The sequence below is a fragment of the Zootoca vivipara genome, chromosome 8 (genome assembly GCF_963506605.1).
Source record: "Zootoca vivipara chromosome 8, rZooViv1.1, whole genome shotgun sequence".
In the NCBI taxonomy this organism is placed as follows: domain Eukaryota; kingdom Metazoa; phylum Chordata; class Lepidosauria; order Squamata; family Lacertidae; genus Zootoca; species Zootoca vivipara.
This window is the reverse complement of record NC_083283.1, coordinates 32,671,149-32,696,532: the sequence shown is the minus strand read 5'-3', so window position 1 is coordinate 32,696,532 and position 25,384 is coordinate 32,671,149. Positions and strand designations below refer to the sequence as shown.

At 38.9% G+C, this 25,384-nt stretch overlaps 1 protein-coding gene across 9 annotated transcripts in view; it reads right to left on the bottom strand.

The window, feature by feature from the left end:
* Window positions 1–25,384, bottom strand: part of NCOA2 (nuclear receptor coactivator 2) — a 131,605-nt gene that overhangs the window by 30,943 nt on the left and 75,278 nt on the right. For all 9 annotated transcript variants that reach the window (XM_035125675.2, XM_035125669.2, XM_035125670.2 and 6 more), the window contains 8 exons: window positions 24,740–24,844; window positions 21,241–21,413; window positions 11,233–11,336; window positions 10,342–10,519; window positions 8,995–9,183; window positions 7,229–7,330; window positions 7,001–7,141; window positions 2,342–2,489 (listed from right to left, as the gene is read on the bottom strand). In XM_035125675.2, coding sequence (XP_034981566.2) covers window positions 2,342–2,489; window positions 7,001–7,141; window positions 7,229–7,330; window positions 8,995–9,183; window positions 10,342–10,519; window positions 11,233–11,336; window positions 21,241–21,413; window positions 24,740–24,825 — 1,121 coding nt within the window. In that variant the 5' untranslated portion in view covers window positions 24,826–24,844. The remainder of the gene's footprint in view (window positions 1–2,341; window positions 2,490–7,000; window positions 7,142–7,228; window positions 7,331–8,994; window positions 9,184–10,341; window positions 10,520–11,232; window positions 11,337–21,240; window positions 21,414–24,739; window positions 24,845–25,384) is intronic.

Below are 25,384 nucleotides of genomic sequence, written 5' to 3'. Positions count from 1 at the left end.
AGATGACTAAAGTGTGTTCCAACCAAATATTATCCCTTGTAGAATAATCCCACAGGTAAACAGCATGTTATTCCATATGTATGCAATAAATGACTTGGAGTGAGAAGAGGAGGAGAAAACTATATTACCAGCCCAAAACTATTTGTTTAAAAACAAAAGGTTGTTAAATGTACACTGCAGCATGAACATGGGTAGAATAAATATTCCAATCCAAATATTCTGTGAAGTGGGGAACTCGGACTATCCTAGTGGCTTCTGGCAGTGGGGAAGAGAGATATAAGGCAATTAGCAGGGAAGCTAATTGGGAAATATCTCCACCCACTACTTTAGGAAACCATTGGACAAGCAGTGTTGGCGGCTGTGTGGAGACTGCAGATTAAATCTCCTCTTTGCAGCAGCATATCTCTAATCAGTTTATAAAAAACAGGGAGACATGCCCCCATATCTTCTACCATTTGGGCTTTTCAGTGCGTGCAGGTATAAGAAACTGAGCAAGTGCTATTTGGGGATGCCTTAAATCTCATGCAGGGGAGCCTACCATAGGAACCTGGAGAAAGAAGATTTGCCTTGAGATCCATTGCTTAAAATCTCAGGGTAAGTTTTCTTCCCACTCTTTCCTGGATTGAATTCCCTACATGTGCATCTAAGGACGCAAAATAGCTTCCTTGCACTGCCTCTCTCATCACTTCCCCATGCTGAGAGCCATAGCATACACGTGAACCACATTCTATACAGTAGCACTATCTAGGGAAGAATCACATTTTTCAGGAACAAGCTTTGCTGTTTGAAAATACATTTCTTGATAGAAGATATGTGCATGAAATATCTTTGAAGACTATCCAAGTTTAATTCTCTTTGCAGATTTTCTTTTGCACATAAGGTTTTAGTTCTGTTATCAATTTACACTGAATAACATCTGTAGTCAGTTCCTTTCTACAGACTTAAAAATGAGAGCTATCAATGTCCCCCACCCCAAAAAAGGTTTCTTAAAAATTACAAGTTTGCTGAAATTACTGAAAGAACACTGAAGGAAAAGTGCTTTATGAACTAACTATATTTAATAGAGTTTTGGCACTGGTTTAAACATTCCTTTGCAGGGTTTGCACTGAAAGTTCTACAGCTGAAACATTTAAACTTTGCCCTGCTAGTGGCATGAGAACTAGAAAGAAAAGCTGAGGAGGAAGAGAAACTGTCCAGTCAATTCTCGTTAGCATGAGATGACTAAAATGAAAGGGGAAATTATGTTTAAAAATGCACAAAACCCCCAAAGGTTCATGTTAATTTACTGTTTCTCAGATTGCATTGTAAGCTAGAAAAACTTAACTTTCTTGTAAGTATGTGCCCTGTAGCCTGGCAGTTTTTATTTAGCTTGCTGCCTCATCAGCCACCTTCAAAATATAAAAAGGTCCCCTTAATTCCAACAAAAACAGTTCTGAATTGTTTAAACAGCTATGTTAGTGGGTATAGTCAAAGTCAGTAAAGTCTTTTTTGTACAATGTTCAGCAGCTAACAGATGAACAACAACGAAAGATAATTCTTATTAAAACTTATGCATAGTTCAAAATTGAGTCTGACACAAATATGCAATTGCTTCTCATAACCAAGCACTGAACGTTTCATATTTAATGAATAGAAACTGCAGATTCTGGAGAAAAAGCTGGCATTTCCCTCTGTCTACATTCTTCATTTTTTTGTCCTATAATGATCTCTCTTGGAAGAGTGAAGGAGATGTTGAACAGAAACAATAGTGAATATTTACATGCAAGGATGTGTTGTCCAAACAGTTCTCTTAAGTGCTTATAAAATTTCTCACAAAACAATATCATTAGTGCATACAAAAAAACCGTTCAGATTTCCCAATAGCGAAACCCTTCAAACCCCAGAATGAGCCTGAGTTGAGAATGCAACCAGTCCTGCAAGGATTTCCATGCCTGTACACAAAGTGAGGGGCTCAACATACCAAATGTACTACATGAAGTATTACGATTTTATCTTATGTGGAACGTTAAAATTAAGTGTGGTCAAAGTAGTTGTGGACCTCAAAGTGATAAAAGAGCTTTTAAACACCAATCTGTATCTTCAACTGCAGTCCCAAATTCATGTGGTTGGGTGGAAGCACTGTTTAAATAATTGGTATTTTTTACAAACAAGTGGACTAGGATATTTTCTTTACAAAACAAAAACCATTAAAATCAAACCTATATTTTACTGTCATGCAACACCCAATATCGCTAAAGGGGGCTATTGCAATAATGCATGATAAATTATGTACTCTTGCTGCAGCTGTTGTTAGGATGTGAGGTTGAAGATTTTTCAAGGCAGCAAAAATTGTATAAATTACCTGTGAAGCATATGCAAGGATATTACAAGCTGAGGTTCACCAGTAGTCTGAGAACGGATGAGCTTGCTCTTCGTTTGGGCAGCAACTATGTTGCCGTCAGACAAGGAAAATCGATAAACAGGACTGAAAGCTAGTCCCTGCCTCAGCACTGTAAACAAGGAAAAACAAGGAAAAAGTGGTAAGAAATCCAGGCTGCAGGATAATCCACATGAAAATGTGGACTCTGTTTTCATTGCCTTCTTTAGAAAGCTAGAAAAATCTGCATTTTCTTTTGCAAAATCAGCAAGGCTGTGTCAAAGGAAAAGCTAATGTTTTGCAGATTAAGACCAAAGTGCAACTGCAGTAAAGTATTAACTGAAAGAGTGAGTTAGAGACGGTGCCAGCATTGCAAAAACAGTGCACTTACCTGCAAATTTTCTCCTCATGGAGAATAATCTAAAATAAGAATGATTTCCACCTGTTCCAACCAGAGGAGACAGTGACTCACAACTGAAATTAACTTGCCAGGGACAAAGCTAGTCACAGCTAGCTTCCTGACATGTCTCCAGATAATTATTACAAAGCATTCCAACCCATTCTACTTTAGACAAACTAGCAAAGGACACTGACAGGGATAAATTTGTTAACCAGGAGCATACCTTAGAATGATACAATATATGGACTAGCATCCCCAGGGATGGAAATTTCTCCCTGAACATATGCCAACTTGAGCCATGACATGACAAGGAAGGGGAGAATAGTTTGTCTACAACTCCTGCAATTAGCTGGAGATGGCAGAAAAATGAGCAGTGTGCCGGGGAGGTAAAAGGTAAAGGGACCCATTACCGTTAGGTCCAGTTGTGGACGACTCTGGGGTTGTGATGCTCATCTCACTTTACTGGCTGAGGGAGCTGGCGTACAGTTTCTGGGTCATGTGGCCAGCGGTACTGGAGCGGTACCTATTTATCTACTTGCACTTTGGTGTGCTTTCGAACTGCTAGGTTGGCAAGAGCAGGGACCGAATGACAGGAGCTCACCCCGTTGCGGGGATTTCGAACTGCCGACCTTCTGATCGGCAAGCCCTGGGCTCTGTGGTTTAACCCACAGCAGGAAAGTAACCTGGAGCAAAACCTGGGGCCAGCCTCCTACATCTTCCCTCAAATGCTCTCAGTAGAAAACACAGCCTATTTAAGTAAAGGGAGGAACTTCAACATAATAAATACAGTGGTACCTCTGGTTGCGAACGGGATCCGTTCCAGAGGCCCGTTCGCAACCTGAAAAGGTCGCATCCTGAGCGCCGCATCTGCACAGGCGCGTGACGTAATTCATCGCTTCTGCACATGTGCAAAGCGAGATTTAGCGCTTCTGCGCATGCGCGCAGGTCACGGACATGCCGAAATGAAAAAAAGGTGGGCCCCAGTCCCACAGACTCTGACCCCATATGCTCTCTTGTAAATTTCTATCATCCAAGTCTTTGAAGAAGAAATATTGCTTAGTGCCCAACCTTTTTATATATGTCTACATATAATTTTATTAAATAATTTTACTCAGCTCAACAAAAATGGGATTTTCCTTGCACATACCTCCCGCTAAATCTGGCTTTCGGGATTTGAACACTGACACAAGACACTTTTAAGTTGCACTGCAAAAAACATGTGCTTTTCCAGATCTGGAATTTCAATTTTGCCCCATCTTTAAATGAAAACAGTGAGTTACCAACTGGTTTATTTTAATGTTTTATTCACTATGAAACCTGATAAACTAGTTTCAATTCTTGATTTTCCTGAACTGGCTCAAAACTCCTTCATACTTGTGTTTATGCCTATCCTGGGAAAATTATATTTATGCCTCTCCCTTAACCATTTCCACATTTTGAATACATAATGCTGAAAAACAAGAGTTAAGGTTTAAAATATTTATCTTTGACAACATCTTTGTGTCAATCACATACTAGATCAAGTAACATTCAGACTCTGACAATGCTAGACAAGTTTTTCCCCCTCCCCCAGTCTTGCAACACTGGTATGGTAGGATTTTCCCCTGTTCCTGCCTCAAAGTTTTCTATCGTGCTACTACATTTTAAATTATTATTTTGGCACAGGAAAACAGGAAACACAAGTTAAACAGCCAGAAGAGTTTATGTAGAGTAGGAATGCAAAGAAAAACAAAGCCTGTTAACTGTGGCATAATGTAAAGTAAAATTTCACACTGAAGGTATGTCATTGTTTCAGTCTAACCTTTGGGCAGAACTCTCAGCAGCAACAGTGCTTTTAGTTCAGAGCAGGAAATTCCAACACTCCCTTGTCAACAACTCTGATGTTAAAAATGCTGAAGTTAATCCATTTTTAAAACTGGGTGTGTGTAGTCAAATCCACAACCACAGATTTTGTTTAGGATTTTTTTTTTTAAAAAAGATGCCATGTGACAAATTACTCCCAATTAAAGTTATAGCTTGCCAAATAAAATAAAGCATTTTGATTTAGTTTTGTGTGACATGGAATTAGCACGACATTTTGCATTGAATTTAGGGGTACGGAAAAGCACGTTACCTGTCCTATTTATGAATGAAAGTAGGGTCTTGCTAAAACCAAGGGGGGAAATACTCAATTTGATTCTCAGGACTTTGCTTGACACTCTTTTCACTTAGTCAAATTTCAGAAGGCATCTCAAAGTGTTTTCTGGCACTGATCCAGGGTTAGTGCATGCCATCTTCCCAACATACAAAGCTAGAGTCCTAATGACTGCCCTAATGCTTCACCTGCCGGTTCAACAGAACATGGGTACAAACCCGATGGGTTGAGAGTTCACAGCACTGGAGCTCAAAGCAATTTCATGTGTACACCACATTAAGAGGTAAAGAGATACATCCTTCTAAAGCAGGCATCCCCAAACTTCGGCCCTCCAGATGTTTTGGACTACAATTCCCATCATCCCTGACCACTGGTCCTGTTAGCTAGGGATCATGGGAGTTGTAGGCGAAAACATCAGGAGGGCCGCAGTTTGGGGGTGCCTGTTCTAAAGTGATGACAAAGTTGCAACATGTATGCTAAATTAGCTTCTTAAGAGTATGCAGCCTACTGTAGCAGAAGAGGTTCTAATAAGATGGAAGAAAATAATTAAATTTCCTCCAAACTTTAAGTCACTATTCAGTATATCTCCCCAGCAAACAGCCCCTCATGGTGTGGCAAGTGAGATTCTAGAGATCTTTTGAATTTTTGCATTGCTGGTTGGCAAGCACAGGAAAGTGCAACTTCAGGAATGATGCCCAAGAGCATTCACCAAGCAACCTCATGTTTTCAGGCCTTAATGTTGAATTTAACCATACTCTCCACAGAAAACACATGAACTAACAAATGACTTAATTCTTGACACTTTCTTTTAGTGCAGCCTCTGAGAAATGAGTGGTGCTTTCAAGATGGATTTCTTGAGGACTGAAGATCCAGTCCTTATTACAGTTTAAATCAGCATGGCACCATTTCTTTCTTTCTTTCTTTTCTATATAATTTGTGCCTTGTTCAGCAGTTATCACATTTTACCCCAGATGATAATAGGAGTAGCACAAACTGTTTCAAAATACCACTATGGAAGCACAGAACTTTAAAATAACCCAACAGAGAAGGGGACAGATTTACAGGAGAGATGGGGAACCAGCAGAATCTTTTTGGAAACTGCAGCTTGGGAGGAAAAAGACCAAATGTAAAAAGGCTTTGTTCATCCCCAACTGCTTTCTTTTTTGGAGGCAGGGGAGGGAGTGGAAATCTATGTGCTATGTGTATGGGTGGCATAAGTGGGGGATGGCCATGACCAGTTTATGCATTTCCACACTTGTTATGGCCCAGCCTATCACTGGCATGCAGTCCTCAGAGAGTTGGTCAAAAGGGAATGCAACCTTGAACTGAAAAAGGTTTCTCACCCCGCTTTACTGGAACCTTTAATTAGGATAAATTAATACATTTGCATTTTTCAAACATCTCCGGGGAAAGTGTCACATGCCATTTCATTAGTCACTGCATGACACACAAAGTACTTTCTTATTAAATGTATTGCACAAAACAGCTCTCTTGTCCAAATTGTGCCGTCACCTAATCCAAGTAATTCCTCAGGAGTAAAAAGACATTGACGGGAGAGATACATCGCTTGGTGGTTCAAAATTTACATAAGCTCTCTAGATTCATATTTGGGTCAGTCAGATTCCGTTTGATCACATTCCCTTCTTCCTCAGTTGTCTATTCTATTTAAAGTATTTTCATCTATTTAAAGTGTTTTCATCAACAACAGTGCTTAGATATATTCTGAAAAGAATCAAGCAAAGCCAATCTACAGCTCATGGGGTTTTCAATATACCTAGGACAGACTTCTCCATCCACTGAAATGTTGATTTTAATTGGTTTGCTGGCTTATATTTTTATTTGTAGTCCATCAAGAGTATAATTTATCATGGACAACTAAGATTTAAATGTTCAGATAAATAAATAAATATATATATAAAATGTAGACAGTTCTACCGACACATGAAGCAGTTTCTGATATTGTAGCTAATGGGGAAGACTTTGCAGTTCTTAGCACTCCATGTCTGTATTGTATTGGAGCTGCTGTATGATTTCAGGATCATGACTTGCCAAAAGAGTTTGTGCTTTTCTTTCTACTGTAAACATGCTTGAAGAAACAATGGATCCTTACCCTCCTGATGATGCCTCTTGGCAAAAGACATATCTCCCTCATGCTGTGCATAGAATCTCTGGATGCACCTTCTCACCACATCTTCCCAGCCAGGTTTCATAGCTGCTCGCATGGTACTAGTGTCAAGTGAAGTTATCTTGCCTGAAGGTATATAAGGCTGCTATTAGAAACTATGTCAGTTTTTTGTTGTTTTAATAAAAGAAGATTTGACTTTCACTTTCACGGTACCTTGCAGATCTTGACGAGTGCTAAATGTCTCTGATGAGGGCAGAAGTGGCCTTTCCTTCATTGGAACTCTTCTTGCCACACAAATCAAGCAAGACTGAAGATCTTAAATGGGACAAAATTATTTTTAATTTGAGGAAAAGGTTTGCTAAATCTATGCTGGGCCATATTAATTTTTTTTAAAAAAACTTACACTAAAACAACAAAGATAAAAATATGACATGCAGAACTGATTATTCTCTTATTGTACCTGCATCCGACAGACCCCTTAAATGGATTTTCAGTCTGCTCACTGTGCTTGCTACATTACATTCAAAACACAACAACGAAGATCTTACTCTAATCCTTTCTGTGACACCTCTTATCTCACACCACCCATTCTTTCTCCGCTACTCCACATCCATAAGGATTGCAATCCAAATCTCTTCTCAAGATCATAGGGCATAGCAATAACCAAACTGGCTCCTTAGATCCAACCTTCTATCACTTCGAAACATGATAGCATCACGAGGATCCCAGAAATTCCTCCCCCCCCATAAGAAAAAATGCCTTCCAAATCTTTTGTCCTTCCTCTCATGCCATCTTATTCTGCTTAGCTTCATATAAACAGCCTCACTTTCAGACATCCCCAATTCAATCCCCAGAACTCCCAACCAAAAGATGAGTAATAACCACACCACAATAACTGCTGTCATACATTTGATACCTAGTGCTCCTGCTCCCTTCTAATACTTCCATGAATTACAAACAGGAAATTTTAAAACACTTCCAATGCCAAATGTATAGATGTCTAACAAGCAGTTCTCAAGCACTCCCTGAACAACCCCAAAGCATTAAAACCTAAGGGGTCCTTGCTTGGCAGCTGCCCTTGAGCCAAATGGATGTCTGAGTAGATCAGAGAAAAGTAGAAAATGGTCTACACACCAGTTAAAGCCACTCCAGTTCTTGGCTGATAGTGAAAGCATTCTGACTTGGGTCACTCATACTCCAAGCACAATAACATTACATTTAAGTGTAGATTAGTTTCAGTGTGTTGGAAAGACCATTATAAAAAATAAGCAGCTGCATTTATCTTCTCTCTCACCTGGGTACTGCACACATCTGGAATGCTGCAGTTTAAATATTTCATTCAAAACACATGCCATGTGTGAAGACACTTTGGGAATATTTATAAACCTGAAACATTTCAAAGCTGCAGTAGCTCAAAAGTGCATCTCATATTTCAAGATAAGCAAAAGAAAAGAATAAGCAATTTAGTAGACAGTAAAACTGTAATTTCGGGAAACTAAAAGAAGGGAAAGTGCAGTGTTTCCAAAGGGGGAGGGGAATCAGTGGGCCAGTTCTGCTTATGCTTTCACTGCAGCAAATCCCACCATAATTTCTCCCCTAATTTGGAGGGAGTGCCAGTGAAAAGAGTAGGACCCTGTTTAATGTCACATCAAAATGGTTTAGATGCATTAACTTCCAAAATGTGCTTATGATAAGCAAGAAGCAAACTATACGTATGTATATCTACACATAATGCTGCCAGTGTTTATGTAGTTCCAAAAAAAAGAAGGCTCATCTACTGTACTTGTTAATTAGATACTTCACAAAGGGTCAGGAAAAAATACACATTTCCACCTAAGCAACGAGTGCCTGTCACAGAGTCAAAGACAACAATGTAAGTACCATTAATTTAGATGGTTAAAGAAGCCTCAATAAAATATCAGGGAGGGTTAAAGGAAAGACTGAACATAAAATAATCTCATAAAATATGTTCTCATTACCTTCACCTTCTTCTTTGATGGACTTTGGTTGAGAAACAGCAAAGCACTGCATAGTTTCATATTTCTGATGTGCTTCCTGGTTATCATGGCCTTCTTCTTCAGAATCAGTTAAAGGTTTTACCAACATCCGGCAGTTAAAGGTATGGCTGTTGCGTCTAGGAGCTTCACCAGACCAAGGTCCCCCATTCACTAAGTAAAGGAAATATAATACAGAATGACTAGGTGCTGGGCAAGATATTCCGTTTGACCATCTTTAAAATATTAAAGGTGATCTAGCTCTTGGGGAGAGGAGGGGTGAAAATCCTATAAACAATATTAATAATAACCAACAAGGGGATAAACTAACAAGGCTGATAACTTAAGCTCCTTCAAATGTTTTTTCCTGCACAGCATACACTTCTTGACCTATGTACTTGCCACATAATAAACAAACACTCACTCCATACTTCAAAAGTGCCAGTGCATGCAGTTTCCACATGTCAAGATTATCTCACCGTAGGGAGAGAAAAAAACAGTTGAAGCAGCTTTCCAGAAGCAAGTGGGAGAAAGTGGAATGCCAGGATTTGTTATGTTAAAAGCTGTAAAAAAATAAAATTTTGGAGCTGGAAAGCCCACAACCACCTTTGGAGACAAAAATAAAAATACTTCAAGTTATGCTTCCTAGAGCCTTTCAACCTTCTATCATAAGAAAGTTGATTTTAAACATAATCGGCACCTACCTTCACTGAGATTTAAAAGAGGAAAAATAGCATGAGAAATCTTGAATACTGAGGTCATAGCAGGGATGGCTAACCTTTTTTAGGCCAAAGGTTACAGTAACCCATGGTCAACCCTCTGAGGCTGTGTGGCAAAGGACGTTTTGGGAACTTAGGGCACACATAAAAGCTTTTGGCATTCTCTGTGGGAGATTTTTTTTAAAAAAAGTCCTTAATATGGAAAAAAATTGAGGAGCCCGACAAAAGCGTTTTGGGATCATGGAATCATAGCAGGGGACTCATAAAAACACTCATATTTCCCCCCCAAATTAAATAAAAATTATGAATGAGGGGCTAGGAAAGTCACAGGGTGTGGGATTTGTGGCCTGTGAGCTAGCTGGCTTATAGTGAGATGAATGATGCAGCTGTCAGTTATTACATGAAGTGATGCATAAAGTCCAAGACAAAAGTAATAAATTAGAATGTCATTTGAGAAGATGATTTAGAGGTCAGAATAGAAGAGGGGGGAACAGCTCAGAACAGAACAGAGGTAATGTACACATTGTGATATTATGTTACATCAAACTTAAACACTAGATTATGGCAGGGAGAAGGGAACCACTAAAATTTATAGGTTTTTGGAGCACTGTACCTAAAGATTTTGGCAGCAGGTTTCTGACAAATTCATTGTGATCTCCTACATGCAGGATGCTGTACACACTTGTGTTCATCAGCTCTTCTTGATTGTACCTTAGGTACTGTGTCACATTCTCCGATACAAACACCACATTACCTTCCAGGTTCACTACGAAGAAGAACCCATCGAGGGCCTGAAAGGTTAGAAAAAAACACATTTTAGTTCATGTTGAGAATCTGCACCAAGATAAAAGCTAAGCTATCATCATCTTCCTTAACTATGAATCATTGCAGAGAGGAAAATAGACTTCATTTGTTAACTATCCTGTTAAGCCTTCAAGTAGCATACTATCTTTAGTTTCTCTCTTGACTGGGGGTGGGGTGGTGAGAAAGTAGTTCAGCCTCATTAGAATATATTTGAAAATCAATATGAAGTTTTCATAGAAAAAATGCAGTTCTGTTCCTTAGCAACACCTGCTATACTGATGCAAGCATGACTGAGCGGAAATGCCTAGGAATAACTCAGAACTTTCCTTTATTTAATATTATACAGTATAAAAGACAGCAAAAACATGGACTATGCCTGCTTTCTTTGGCTTTACTCTCTAATATAAAATGGTGGATGAACAACATACATTTACTCTTAGAAAGCAGATTGCTCCAACAATGCATCATAAAAGTGACAATGGATGGACAAAAACTAGCAAAACAGGTATACAAAATTTTATTTGTGCTTCAGACATACTGTACAGTATGAATTCAACAAGAGCAGGCTTTGTTTGACAACAAGAGCAATCTTTGTTTGACAATCTTATGTAGAGTTGAAATGTGTTTTGTTTTTATTTAGCCAAATCTCATCAGAATAGCTGTTAATTCTAAAGGTTAAAAAAACTTTATAACACTTCACCTCAAGCATCATTGGTCCAAGTGCATCCTTGTCAATGACGCTCTGACCTGTTGATGATACATCAGCTTTCTGCACTTCATCTTCATTGGCTGCCGCTGCTTTTTCTGCACATGAAAAAGGGAGGGGGGACACAGTCACACTATGAACTGAATAACATAGCAGAGCTGCTTAAGAAGATTATACTTGCCACTAATTATAGTAAATAGCCATGGCAAGCCAAGATGGAACTAGTCAGAATTGTCAGACCTGTTCAAATGCAACAGTTCCAATTCTTTAACCATGGAAAAGGATATCAGAAGTAAGCTGCAGGATTGTGTTCTGTCCCTCAAGGACATCCCTTCCCACATACAAATCTTTCCCAGAAGGCTTCATCATAGATAAGGGTTATGGTGGCACGGATGTTAACATGCATAATTTCACAGATATTCACTTGTATCCAGGATTTAAAACCAGTTCTTTGTGTTAGGTTTTTTGTTTGTTCTGAGACATGTAACAAGGACCAGGAAAAACTCAACATGCCTATTGGGTATGGAACTAAGTTATAGGACCATCACATACAATGACTGCTGTGCGGAGCACATGAAGAAGAAATGCCATGATACGCTTGCATCAGCACAGCCAGACGCCTTCATCTGCCCCAGCTGCAACAAAACAGGTCTCTCCCATTTCGGTCTCTATAGCCACAGCAGGTGCTGTAACTCTCCAATGGTTTGACTTCACCTTGAAGTGGGCGCACTCTTCCAATACCTCCCAGGCAGATGTCAACCAACAAACATACAACTGCAATTACAGGATCCAAGCTACGCGTTGGTCGATGGAACCGCTGGGCTAAGCTGGCTCCAAACATACAACTGCAATTACTATCTTTGTACATCTTTCCCCATGGTCCATAGGGTCACGAAGAGTCGGACACGACTAAACGACTAAACAACAACACATCTTTCCTACAATTAACAGTACTGAAAAAATAGACATTGCTCATGTTTAAAGTCGACATTCTTGCAAGCAAACACTGTCATTTATTTATGAATTGCCATGGAGTATAGTTCCTGAACCATTACATTTTAAATGAAATTCTGAAGAGATCTGAATTGTAGTCTATTGAATACATTAATACTTGTAATTTGCTAGATGGAAGACTGGTGTATCTTTCTTAAAATATTAGTTTTTTGGCCCAGCGTCTACCAGGTAGGTTACTAGTTTATTGCTAAAAAACAAATAACTCATTAAAACAATGATAAAATACCAGATGAGCAGAAAAGAGAACCACTTTTAGCCATTCACAGAAACCTTGACAGTTGAAGAAACTGTAAGTGAGAAGGAAAGGTTCATATGTGAGAAGGTGATTTGCCCAGGCAAGGATCATTAGTAACTCACCTATAGCTGCTCAGATCTTCTGAGACCAGCAAGGATTTCTGAAAAAGTGGTCTTACTGACCCAAACAGCCATCCCCTCTTGGCCTGATTTTACCAGACCCAGGAGAAAGGACTTCAAAATAAGCAAATCCATCCCATGCAGAAATCCCATGGGAAGTTGGTTGGGATGCATAAATTCTATATTTGCTATTTTGATTTAAGTGAACAGAACAAGATGAAGTGGTAAATCCTAAAACATCTTGTAATACTGAAATTCTAAAAGGCTGTTTTTATTGCTATTTTGATAAGGCCTAAATAAAGGAGTTTAAGAACAAGTTCTTTCTATGAAAAGCAAACTACAGCTGCTTAAAATAAATGTGAGATCGCACACACCATTTTAAGAATAACTGACAAATCAAAGCTTATTAAGACTGTTTTACACTTCCTACATCTGTGGACAACCAGAAGTCCCACACTGATGATAATTACTGAATCACATATGTAGCTCAGCTCACACTTGTATAACAACTGTTGCTTAGGAAATGCAATGTTCATTATGAAACTATGCTATACCACACAATATACCTTTAGTATATTCCACTAAGTAGATTATGTTTGAATTATGAAAACCTACATCAAAGAGAGCAGAACAGCATATACCGGTAGCACAATCCCTTGTTACTGCACCACAGGATACCCAGCCATTTCTGTAGTGCGGACGGAACAAAAATATTAGACCTACCAGCGAAGGTGGAAGGGAAAGATGTTCACCTTTTCTCTAGTTTGCCACTAATTTAATCAGAAAGTCAACTACAAAAGCATTCTGCCACTTCATAGGCTATTTTTAATGAATGCAAGACGGAGAAGAGAAATAATATGACTGGAAGACATAATATGACTGGAAGAGTTAAATAAGAAAAGTAGGCACAAATCTATTTACTTTTACTCCTGTTATTGTATGTACCCAGTAACTCTGCTTTTAGCCTGGATGGGAGGAAAAAGCAGAGGCAACTACAGTGATATTGGCATCCATGGCAAATCTGTTAAATCTATATCTAGTTTGCATGGGTAGCCTAAAGCAGTATTGGGACTGTAAAGCAAGGAAAAATAAGAGGGACAGATCATTTAAAATATGTAACATTGGGGATTTTTGCAGCAACAGTTCCTGGAATTACTTGAAAGTTACTTTAGACAGGTGTCAGTTTTGTAAAATTACATATTGTTAAGGAGTCATGGTACCAGCTGAAAAAAACCAAAATGGCACCCGAAACAGCATCATTTCAAATTTGCAAGTATTTTAACAAACCAGTGCTCTGGCAATAAAACAGGAGTTTCAGAAAGATAGCAAGCTATAAACATGCCATATGCTAGACCAGTGTAGTGAAGTGTTTAAAAGTTGCTCCTACCCTGTGTTAACTTTTTGAAAGGTTATTTTAGTTTTATTATTCAAAGCCCAGACTCTGAAATCTGTGAATCTCTGATGGACTGTAATCACATTTCACTATTTCAGTCAGCAGGAAACTGTCAGTTACTCTTGCAAGATTTCACCAGTTTTTCACAAGAAGATATAAAATTAACTAGCATTCCAATTTTAAGGCTCAGCAGGAAGGCTGTGCTATCCATAGCCACGTTGGCCTTTTATTTAGAAAAGTAAGAGAGAAAATATCAAGTTTGGGCTACATTTTACAACAGAGCAGAGGATACATTAGAGCAACAGGCACATTTACTGCTAAAAACCAAGATATTACAGGAAAACATTCATATCACCACAGAAAGGTTTTAGGAGGTAAAACAAGGGAGAATTATGCATCTGCACTGAACTAAAATTAGAAAAGCTGCCATATGGCTTGTGAGCCAGCAGCACATTCTTATTCATTAGGAAGCATTCTGCCAACATAAAAACACAAGGCCTTTCCTGCACTCTCAAAATGTGTTTATCTTTTCAACATTAATGCGTGATATATCATCAGCTTGCTGAAATCTCCTGCAGTGCATATTTAAAGAGCACAGCTGCACTATTTCCCAGCTTGTTTACTCACTGAGATCAGCCCTAACAGTGAAGAGATTGCTTCATTCCCCTCCTAACACACAGCCCCCTTGTCAGCGAATGAGAGCTTCTCACAATCTGTGGGGAGTGACAGCCATATTAACCAATCCCTTACTACCAATGACATCACATTTCTAGTGCTCCCCACCTTCTTCTCTCCATTTGATGGCTGAGAACAGAAAGCAGACGTCTTACTTTTATCAGTAGGGATGCTGATTGTGTGAAGTAGTACAGTACACAAACAGATTAATCTAAAATATTCCTAAAAGCTGAAAGTTTTTTTTACCCTAAAACTATGACACTGTCCGTGTTTCAAATGCCACAATATATGCTTTGCAGAATGTCTTAGAAAAGTTGTTTTCTGCTGTTACAACTGAATGTGTCAGAGATACCATTATAAGATTATACAAAGGAAATGAAAGAATGATATAATTTGTAGTTTTATAATCTGCTGGAAACTGCCCAGATTAGCTGGGGAAGCCCAGTCAGATGTCCAGCATATTATTCTTACTATTATTATTATTATTATTATTTATTTTATGTCTAGTTCTTCTGGCAGGCATTTAAACTCAGACGTTTAAACTCAGGCATTTAAACTCAGACGTTATTTGAAACGTCATTGGTTTAAAACATTGTTTCACTCAGTGTTTTGTCAAGTCAGGGTTTCTATGATAGCTCAGCTGGTTAAAGCATGGTGCTGTTAACACCAAGACTGGAGGTTCAATCTCCATATGGGACAGCTGCACATTCTTGCATAGCACGGAGTTGAACTAGATGATCCTCACAGTCCCTTCCAACTCTACAATTCTATGAAATGTTGAAATAAACTGTGAATAAGAATGGGGGCCCTGGTTATCATCAACTATAGTTAGCACCAGTGAAGATATAATACCAAGCCATGGTTGAAGGTGAAAATAGAAAGGAGGGAGACCACATTCTGTGGCTGGCTCCAAATTTGCAAACCATAAGTTGCAGGCAACCATTGTTACAACTGTATGAAATCACTAATCCTCAGATCAGATCTCTGAATAGTTTTAGAACTGAAGGCATGAATACGAATGTTCCAAAGCTAATGAAATATGCTTTTTTTCTCAACATGAACCAAGATATCATTAGACTATATATGCTGTTTAGTCACACATCATCCATCATGTGTAGTTTTAAAAAGATTTCTTTATTTAGCCTTCTGTCCCTACAAAGTGGAAGAAGTGTGCTTTATTATTCATTTGCCTAAGGCTACATTTTGGTGTGCAAAGTACATGGGGCAATTTTTTTGAGCATGTGTCCATGAAGTATATCACATTTTAAAAATCTCAAATGATGGCCATTTGTCACTCAAGTATGCATGTGAAATGGATCGCAACTCAATGATAAATCACATGTTTTGCAAGCAGAAGGTCTTATGGTACAACACATTTATTTCTTGTTTCTCCGGGAAAAAAACCCTGAAATGAATGCAACCAAGTTGGGACTGGTTCCTACTATGCCATTTCTCTATAATAGGATGTAACATTTCTTAAAATCAAAAACCTCTATTTCCCACAACATAGCATACTTCCACCTTCATAGATGGCCTTCAATCTTATAGAACTCAAAATATTTGAGGTGAGGGATTCTCCTAGAAATGGTTGAAAAGTAACTTGCTAAAATAAAATTTACTCTTATATTTTCTTGTGCAATTGATAGGTGAATTGTCTAGTTTCATGCATCACTTCAATTGTAGACCCTTTTAATAATAAACAGAACGTAAGCTGAATAGAGCAGCTCTTTTAAAACCCGATTCTGTAGGGTTTTTCTTCACTTTGCCTCAGAATGCCCGAGTTGTTTTGAAATGAACACCACACCATCAAACAGAAAATGCTATTTTAATCACCAATGACTAGGGTCATGGTGCTTAAATGACTGGTAGAAGCTCAGAGTCGTTAAGATTATGTCCCTTTCACTTTGGATTTACTGGAAGACTTGCTATTCCTTTTACAAAAAAGCACAGAAATGCAAGAACAAAAGGAAAGCAACAATACTGTATGCAGCAGAGCCAATAATAATAAACACAAGGGAGTCGGACTGAACAGAGTACATGGCATCTTTTGTCAGGCAGCAAAAGGAAGGTCTTGTAGGCTCTGCCTTCAAGTGTAGCACTGCCTGTACAACAGGGAAGCACTGTCAGTGACAGCTATTATGAACATTTTTATTGCTCCGCGCTTTGCTACATGTTGAACAAAGGCAACTGTCCAGAACATCCTTGTGAACAGAGACTAAGGAGCCAGTTGTCTGGCCTTACCAGTGCTTGCTCCCTTGTCCCTCCTTCTCTTACAGTTTTTACTTCGCTGTGCTACCAGTGCCCATGCAAGATCACGGGGTCTTCTGTGCCTACAGCAAGCAATTGCAACAAAGGGTACTCTGCACACCTAGTCAACCTAAGTAGATATTTGACACAAAACCTTTAGCACAATTTTCTCTCAAAATCATAATTGAGAACTAAAATAAAAAGCCAATCAACCTGAAAGTAGAAAACAAAACCACACACTCGTATTCAAACATTGTTTTCTTTCATTATTTTTTTCTCATGACTGAAGCCCTGAAGCTATTTATTTAAAGCAATTACAATCCATTAAAGCCATTTCATGTATGTGCACATTAAGCATCTGTTCAACATGATATAATAAAATGGACCTAAGTTATACATACACCAGGTTTGGCAAGATGAGGGCAATTTATGCATTACATTTTAAACAGTTCCATCCTAAGTACAGTACACTTGCTTGCTTGGGATAAGTCCTATTAAAGTCACTGGGATTTACTACAGAGTAAATATGTTTCAGATTGCACTTAGTCACTCCAATAAGAGCTCATGATAAATAATAAAAGCCCCAGGAAAGGTTCACCTGTCTAGTTCTAAGAAACAACAGCACGCTAAAACATGTTAGGTCTTTTGCATTCTGGCTCAAAAGCAGACACACAAGTCTTCCCTGCATTACATTTTAAGATGGAGAAACACTTCATTTATACAAGAAGTGGAATAAATGTGCTTCAAAGAAAAGGAGATAAACAACTCATATAGTTCAGAATTATGAAGTTGATCCCATAATTTGGTGAGGCACAGAACTTCACAGGCCCAGAAAGGAGTGGGGAGGATTTTTTTGAAGGAGGGGAAATGCATCAGCAATTTTTATGTTAGTACCAAAGACACTGCAACTTATAACATTGTCCTTATCTCCATATAAGAGAATGAAGTAGCCTGCTGTTTCAAAACTCTGCCAGGATGTAAGACATTGCGCAAAGGCATGCAGATGACATTCCACAAAGAATATGTAACATTAAAAAAAATACCAGATGTAATCCTAAGATATTTTGCTCCTTATAGATCTCAGATTCCTCCTGATAAAGCTGATCAACCCAATATCAAAGTTCTGGTGGTGGATGGATTGAGAAGCTAATAGGGGTGAGTGGCTTAAGATCAATACAAAGGGCACCACTGCCCTTTGAAGGTAGTCCATTGCACAACTCTCTTTTTTTCCTGCAGCACCCTTAAGTTTATTCTGCCTGAAGAAAATATTATCCCAAATAAGGACTCAGCTATAAAGCTGCAAATAAAACATTTTAAGTGTGTTGTAAAGTGCAATATACAAATGTGACACTAGATGGAGACAGTGAGCTATGGGGAATTCAATATATTTTTCCAAACTTTTTTAAAAAGCATTTTCATAGCATTTTTTTATATATGTGTAGATTCTACCTAAGTCTCTGGTATCCAGGAATGGTTTGTGAAATTTAGAACCACCAGCACAGCCAAGGAGCATGCCTTGACTACTAAGCATTTTTTAGAATGGTGCAAACCAATAATTTCTTGCAATTAATGTTCATCTTTTTTCATTGTCAAGTTCATATACATCATTAGCGCAATGGTAACATAATTCAGTGCTTGATGTATAAGCCTATTTTGAAAATGGAAGCTGACAGTTGTAATGTGAGCATTAACAGCTAGATTGCTCATCATCACCCTCTTGATAACCAGGCAGTACACTGCTGCATGTTTAACATGCTGATCATTGATCCTCATCAGCAGACTTGGAATTAGTAGGAAAGCAATGGAGTCTGTGACATTTAAAAGTCAGGGAAGCCAGAGTGACAAGTAAACTTGCATTTACAGAGTATGGAGCAGAGGATGTACAGTGGTGCCTCGCTAGACGAAATTAATTCGTTCCACGGGTCTTTTCTTATAGCGAAAAATTCGTCTAGCGAATCCCATAGGAATGCACTGAATTTTTTTTTGAATTTTTTTTTTTTGCCCATAGGAACGCATTAATTGAATTTCAATGCATTCCTATGGGAAACCGTGATTCGCTAGATGAATTTTTCATAAAACGCATTCGTCTAGCGAGGCAACCTCCGCTTGAAAAATCCGGAAATCCCGTTAAGCAGGGCATTCGTTAAGCGAGGCACCACTGTACATCTTTCATGGCCTGAGTCAAAACAATGCAAGTAAACACAGAAAATGTACTATTAGTTTTCCAGGCCAGAATCACATGCTGTGATTATAACTGCAACACCAGAGACCTTACTATGCTGTACAGACATGTTTATTCATATTTGTGATGCTTCCAATCTATGTCAAGCACACAGCATTATAATAAAGAGTGGGGGAACTACAGGGCAATCAGAATGTACACTGCCTTTGCTTACTTGATTGCAGATTTATACAGACCAACAGAAAGGGAGTGGGGAATCCCTGCTTACTGGGCTCTGAAGGCTCTTGCATGATCTCATGGGAGCCTCATGCAATTGTTCCAGAACCTGGTAAGAAAGGCAGAGTGCTCAAATAAAAAGCTTCTGCGAAGGGAAACAGTAGGAACGGCCTTCGGCGGATCCAGTGTTATTCTGCCTAGTAGCTCCTTGCACCAGCTAAGGCAAAGGAAGTGTTCTCAATTCCCCTCAGCCAACAATTTTCTCCCATGAACTAGCACTGTGCATTTCCCTCACTACCAGGATTACACTTTGGTGGGGCAAAGGAAATATTCGTGTGCAATTGACTCATGTGGTACTTTTGAGGGATAATTCTGATTCTTCATTAGATTTCTGCTGGGCTAGAAAGGTAATCGGTGGAGAGCCTGTTTTCACTCTGTTCCCACCCCTATTTATAAGAATAGGTATAAAAGTCTAGTGGTTACAGATCAAAATGTATAATAAATAGACACAAAGCACTAAGCAGCAAGGTCTATTTTCTAAGACCTAGGGTTCTAGAAGGCAAAGGCCAACTCCTACAGTTCCTAAAACACAGAACAAAACACATAGGTGAAAGAAGTTATTGCACAGCCATGAATCCTCTTTAAGGAAATTAGATTACTAAAGAGGTAGTGGCTGCTTTTTAAAATACACATGATTGAGCACAATGACCCCCATCGTAGCACAGCCTGGGCAATAAGTGCTGCCAACAACCATCATTGTAATGTCACTTTGCAGTGTAAGCACTAAGATGACTGGTTTAGCAGCCTGCACAAGTTTCACAGGCTTCTACTGTATGGACTAAAGAGATTTATCAAAAACGAAGGAGCACATAACCACCCCTGTTGCAGCAATAGGATATTTCCTCACACACTTGGCAAAAAAGAAAGAAATAAAAAAGAAGGAACAGGGAATGACTATTAGTGGAGGAGACCTGTCTCCAAATAACTCTGCCTTTCAAATAACTCTGCCTTTTGAAATCCATTCCCAGTAACCTACATCATTGTTTTTGTTTGCTACTATGTTGCATATTTGTGTTTTAAATATTGTAACCCACCCTGTGATCCTTGGATGAAGGGCAGTATAGAAATTTAATAACACCACCACCACCACAACAACAACAACATTCCTGTTTTGTATTTTCAAGACTTTTCCCAAAAAAATTCTAACGTGTATTTTCTTGTTGCTAGAACCAATTCTGAACATATCGTTGCATAAGTGGAAGAAAGCATTTATTTGTCCCACAACATGCATTATATGCTACTTTAAGCTACTTTGAAGCTATTCCTCTGCAAACCATATCTGTCAGTTGGGTTCAGATTTTTAAATGAAATATAAAGCACTAGTTGCTGCAGAGATTCTTGTGACATCCCAAAGGAGTTTTCACCTTTGCAATAGCTTCAACCTTCTAAGGAAGTCTTCATACATATATGGGCTGTTAATTCCAAATTTCATTGACCGCAAAGGAAAACCATTTTGGACCCAAACTATCCATATGGAGCCTACTTCTTTGCCCTTAGTGTGCACTAATATGCCTTAGTGGGAACATGCACATCTACCTACAAACATAAAATAAATAAATAATGGGGCCAAAAGGTCTTGAAATACAAGGGGTAGCAGTGGTGACAATTCTATGCAGAGCATCATATTCATACCAATGAATCATTGCCACTGTAACCGTAGTATCTAGCTATTACTACTAATTAGCACAGGACAGTTAGACGGAGTGTTATCACAATGACTGTTGTTGTGAATGGGTCATTCTGATTTTATTTTGTATACATTTTGTTTCTGCACAGAAATGTCACAGACACACTGTTACCCCTTTTGGCCACTTCATGTGTTTAGCTCATAAAAGCGGACACTTGAAAACACTCTCCTTACCTTGTTCTTTTATTTGACGAATCTGCTTCACAGTTTCTTTCAAGATTGCACATTTGTCAGGTTTGAAGTTAAAATTGTCAATATCATTAAAATTAGCAAAGATCAGCTCTGCAAGCTCTTCTATGTATTTATTCTCTTGTTCACGATTACGTTTCTCAGTGCTTCTTTTAGGACTGAAAATAAAAAAGGTCAAACTTTTTAAAACTGGCAACTTTTTTAAACATAGAAAACATACATTTTAATTTAAAGTGGCAAAAAGCAGAAAAACATCCAACTCCCATTTCTCAGATAGATATATTTCATTTTAGCGCACACTTTCAAATATGGAAGTATGGAAAGAATTAACCACACATACATGCTCTCAAAAGTTTTAGTTCTTAGCACATATACAGCTTTTAAGGGTAGTTGAATTATGGAATAACGTTCAACATCACTGGAAAGTTGTCCAAGCCCATTTACTGCTTGTCCAGCTGACAGGTTTATATATGGCGATTATGGAGTCCCCAAAGACGATCCCCTCTTCACACCATCACCTGAAGAATTCACAAACAATCTACCAAATATTAGGGGCAGAAGGTAGCACTAAATGTGTTGATTCCTGAATGCACTAAAGGTAAAGGTACCCCTGAGCGTTAGGTCCAGTCGCGAACGACTCTGGGGTTGCGCCGCTCATCGACTAAATCGCTTCTGGGGAACCAGAGCAGTGCACGGAAACGCTGTTTATCTTCCCGCCGGAGCGGTACCTATTTATCTACTTGCATTTCGTACTTTTGAACTGCAAGGTTGGCAGGAGCAGGGACCAAGCAACAGGAGCTCACTCCATCACGGGGATTCAAACCGCCAACCTTCCGATCAGCAAGCCCAAGGCTCAGTGGTTTAGACCACAGTGCCACCCGCATCCCCTTGAATCCACTACTTACATTCAAATTGGGGTTGGAGATTATTTAAACTAGAATACCCAAGATCATATTTCAATTGCAAATTGGGAATATTAAACCATTGTATAGTATTACATATACTTTGAAGGCAAGGGTACAATTCCGCAACCATATCACTCAAGAACATGATTCAGTACTGGGTGAAAAATCTGGTGTTCCCATTACCTTAGCTTTCATTTAAAAGCAAAACAAAAAATTGCTAGCCATCGTAGCTGCAAAGAATTTAGAATCCGCAAGCAATGATAGGTACAAAAATCAAAAGTAGTGGTGGAATCCGAATCCCAGTAGCTGCAGGGTGAAGAGCTCAAAATGGCTCTTTTTTATTTATTCAAGACTTGCAGATTATGCAGGATAAAGGCATAATAACTTGCTTGATTGACATAACTTACATGCATCTGAGAATTTAGCTTTTCTAAACACAGATTTTAACTTTTTTTGGGGGGGGGTGTAGCATACACACAGTGTTGCTTATAGGGGAAAAAAAGACACAAGAACAAAAGAATTGGCCACCTGTCCTAACAGATTCTCACACACAATCTCTCTCTCTCTCTCTCTCTCTCTCTCTCTCTCTCTCTCTCTCTCTCTCTCTCTCTCTCTCTCTCTCTCTCTCTCTCTCTCTCTCTGTCACACACACACACCCCTCTCTAATTTTACCATATAAACCAAACTAGAGCAAGTGGTGTAAGGAGACCAGAACAGCAAGGTGTACAGTGCCAAAGCGGACTACAAAATAGATCACTCATTTCCTAGAGTTACTGTGAGTTAAGTCACATGATGCTGATGAAAGCAAAGATCTCCAGGATCATTAGCTAATCTGGTCTTAACTCTTTATTTACAAGTGGAACCAGCAACAAAATATTGCAGAGTGCACTGCTCTTGTTCAGTTCAGTATTCCATCCACTTATCCTTGCCTTTTTTCATGATATTCCACTCCACCCCTTCCTGCCCACAGCAAGCACTCTGCATTCTGTGGCCAATGAAAATATTCAGTCTTCAAGGGCTATTTAACAGGCAAAACCCAGCCCCCCCCTCCACCATCTTCCTGCTCAGGGTTCCAGCCAGCCACAACCTTTTCCCATGATACTCCCAGTCTCTGCCCCTGCCCTCATTTTTTCCCTAAACAGACACACAGTGCTGGGTGCCCACTGAACATGCTCAGAATTCAATTCAGCTTGCTTTGGGGCTTCTTCCCTCTTAAGTTCTCCACCCACAAAGTTTGTATACCTGCAAACCTTTGAGCTCTCCCCCTTGCTCTTCTACATAAAGGCAGATACCACATGGGAAATTAGTTTGCTGTAACTATCAGATGTTTTATTGCCATCTACACACATTATGTTTTACAGAGATTATTTTCTGAGTCTGGCACAAACTTGTAACAGCCCCATTATGCCATTTTGAAAAACTGGGTGCACTGATTAGTGTACTTTGCTTATTTAGTTCCCTTTCTCTAAGCTTCATACGTTTCTGGCTGCATTATTTGTATTTACATTCAGACAAGGTTGTATGACATGCACATATACTTATTATACGCAAGTGACAAAATGTCCTTTAGACACTGTTTCTTGATCCTGGGATCTACCATCAGTTCCTCTATTATTCACTGTTTTCTTTATGTATGCCCTGGCTTTAAATATATTTTCCCCTAAGGTGGCTATGAACTCTGGAGACAAGAAGCCTAAGCCATTTACTCACTTATGTTCTGAGGCCTGTAAATACTATGAGAGCAGCTGTGTTTCCACTGACCCAGCAACCTGAAGATTCCTCTCTCTTGTGGCCAGGCCATTATTACACCCTCATCACAAGAGGTGCCTCCTCACAGGAAAGGCCAGTAAGAACTAAGCACCTCTGGGTTTTGCAGTTCTTGAAGGGGTATGTTACATGGGGAGACATGCTTCCTTCCTGTTCCTGAAACTACATATACTCCCGACAGAATTTTTAAATTGAGGGACAAGTTTATTCTAACATCCCATTATCTAGCTTAGGATGACAAAAATATGGGCTGAATGCAGGCAATTTAAGTGCTTGGCCCACATGCAGCATTGCTCTTTATATGCAAACATCTCGTGATGTCAATTTGTCAATTTGACCATATAACTTCTAAAAGACTTTCCAAGACTTCATGGTGAAAGACATGCATTATTTTTTCAATTGACACCTGCAAAACATTTAAGATTATGTGTGCTTAGAAAGTAATATTAAACAGTCAATGGACAATGGATTGAATAAAGGAGTTGGGCACTACCGTAGTTAGTAACTTCATATAACTGCAATTTTATAGAAACTGAAAGACCAAACCCTACAACTGAAGGTTCGACTGACTTAATACATCCTCAGCAGGAAGATGTTGACTCAAAACTGTTTTTTTCTTTCCCCAGAAACAAAATTCAAAGAATAAATGGTACAATAATTTTAAACGACAATAAAATTAAATAACTTGTCATCTATAATAGCAACTTAAAAGAGTGGTAAGGCAAAGTGAATATATGCACCAAACCAATCAAATAATATATTTTTCTGTAAATCCTTTAGCTCCCGGGGTTCTATAAAGCATTCTAACTAACCTGGGTCCAAGTTGATCAGGACATTCCTTGCGTTTTCTTGACTCTGCCCGGGCTGGGTCAGAGGAATTTTCACCAATCCCACTCATCTTAAACACATATCAGCAACTGAAAGAGACAAAGCATAATAAAACAGTTAGAATAAAGAGACAGTGTTTATATTCCATAAGTCTAATAGTACTTGAGCTTTCAATAGTCATTGTATCCCACCACTTTTATAATCCAGTTGTTTCAATAGACAACGTACATTTTTTTCCTTAAATTTCCATTAAACTTCCAGAGGTGTTCTATCAGAAAACAATTAATAAACAGTTTTTCTTTCTCTCTGATAAAAGCAATTTGGTAATCAGGATCTCATTATACACTGTTTCTGAACCTTGAAAAATCTTCTAAGCTATTTCTCCTAGGATGTAACAGTTTACAAATAAGTAAATACAGGACCAACTACCGTAGTAGTGTAGTCTTTCAGCTGCTTATATATTTACCTGAATCTTAAAGGTAAAGGTAAAGGGACCCCTGACCATTAGGTCCAGTCGTGACCGACTCTGGGGTTGCGCGCTCATCTCGCATTATTGGCCGAGGGAGCCGGCGTATAGCTTCCAGGTCATGTGGCCAGCATGACAAAGCCGCTTCTGGCAAACCAGAGCA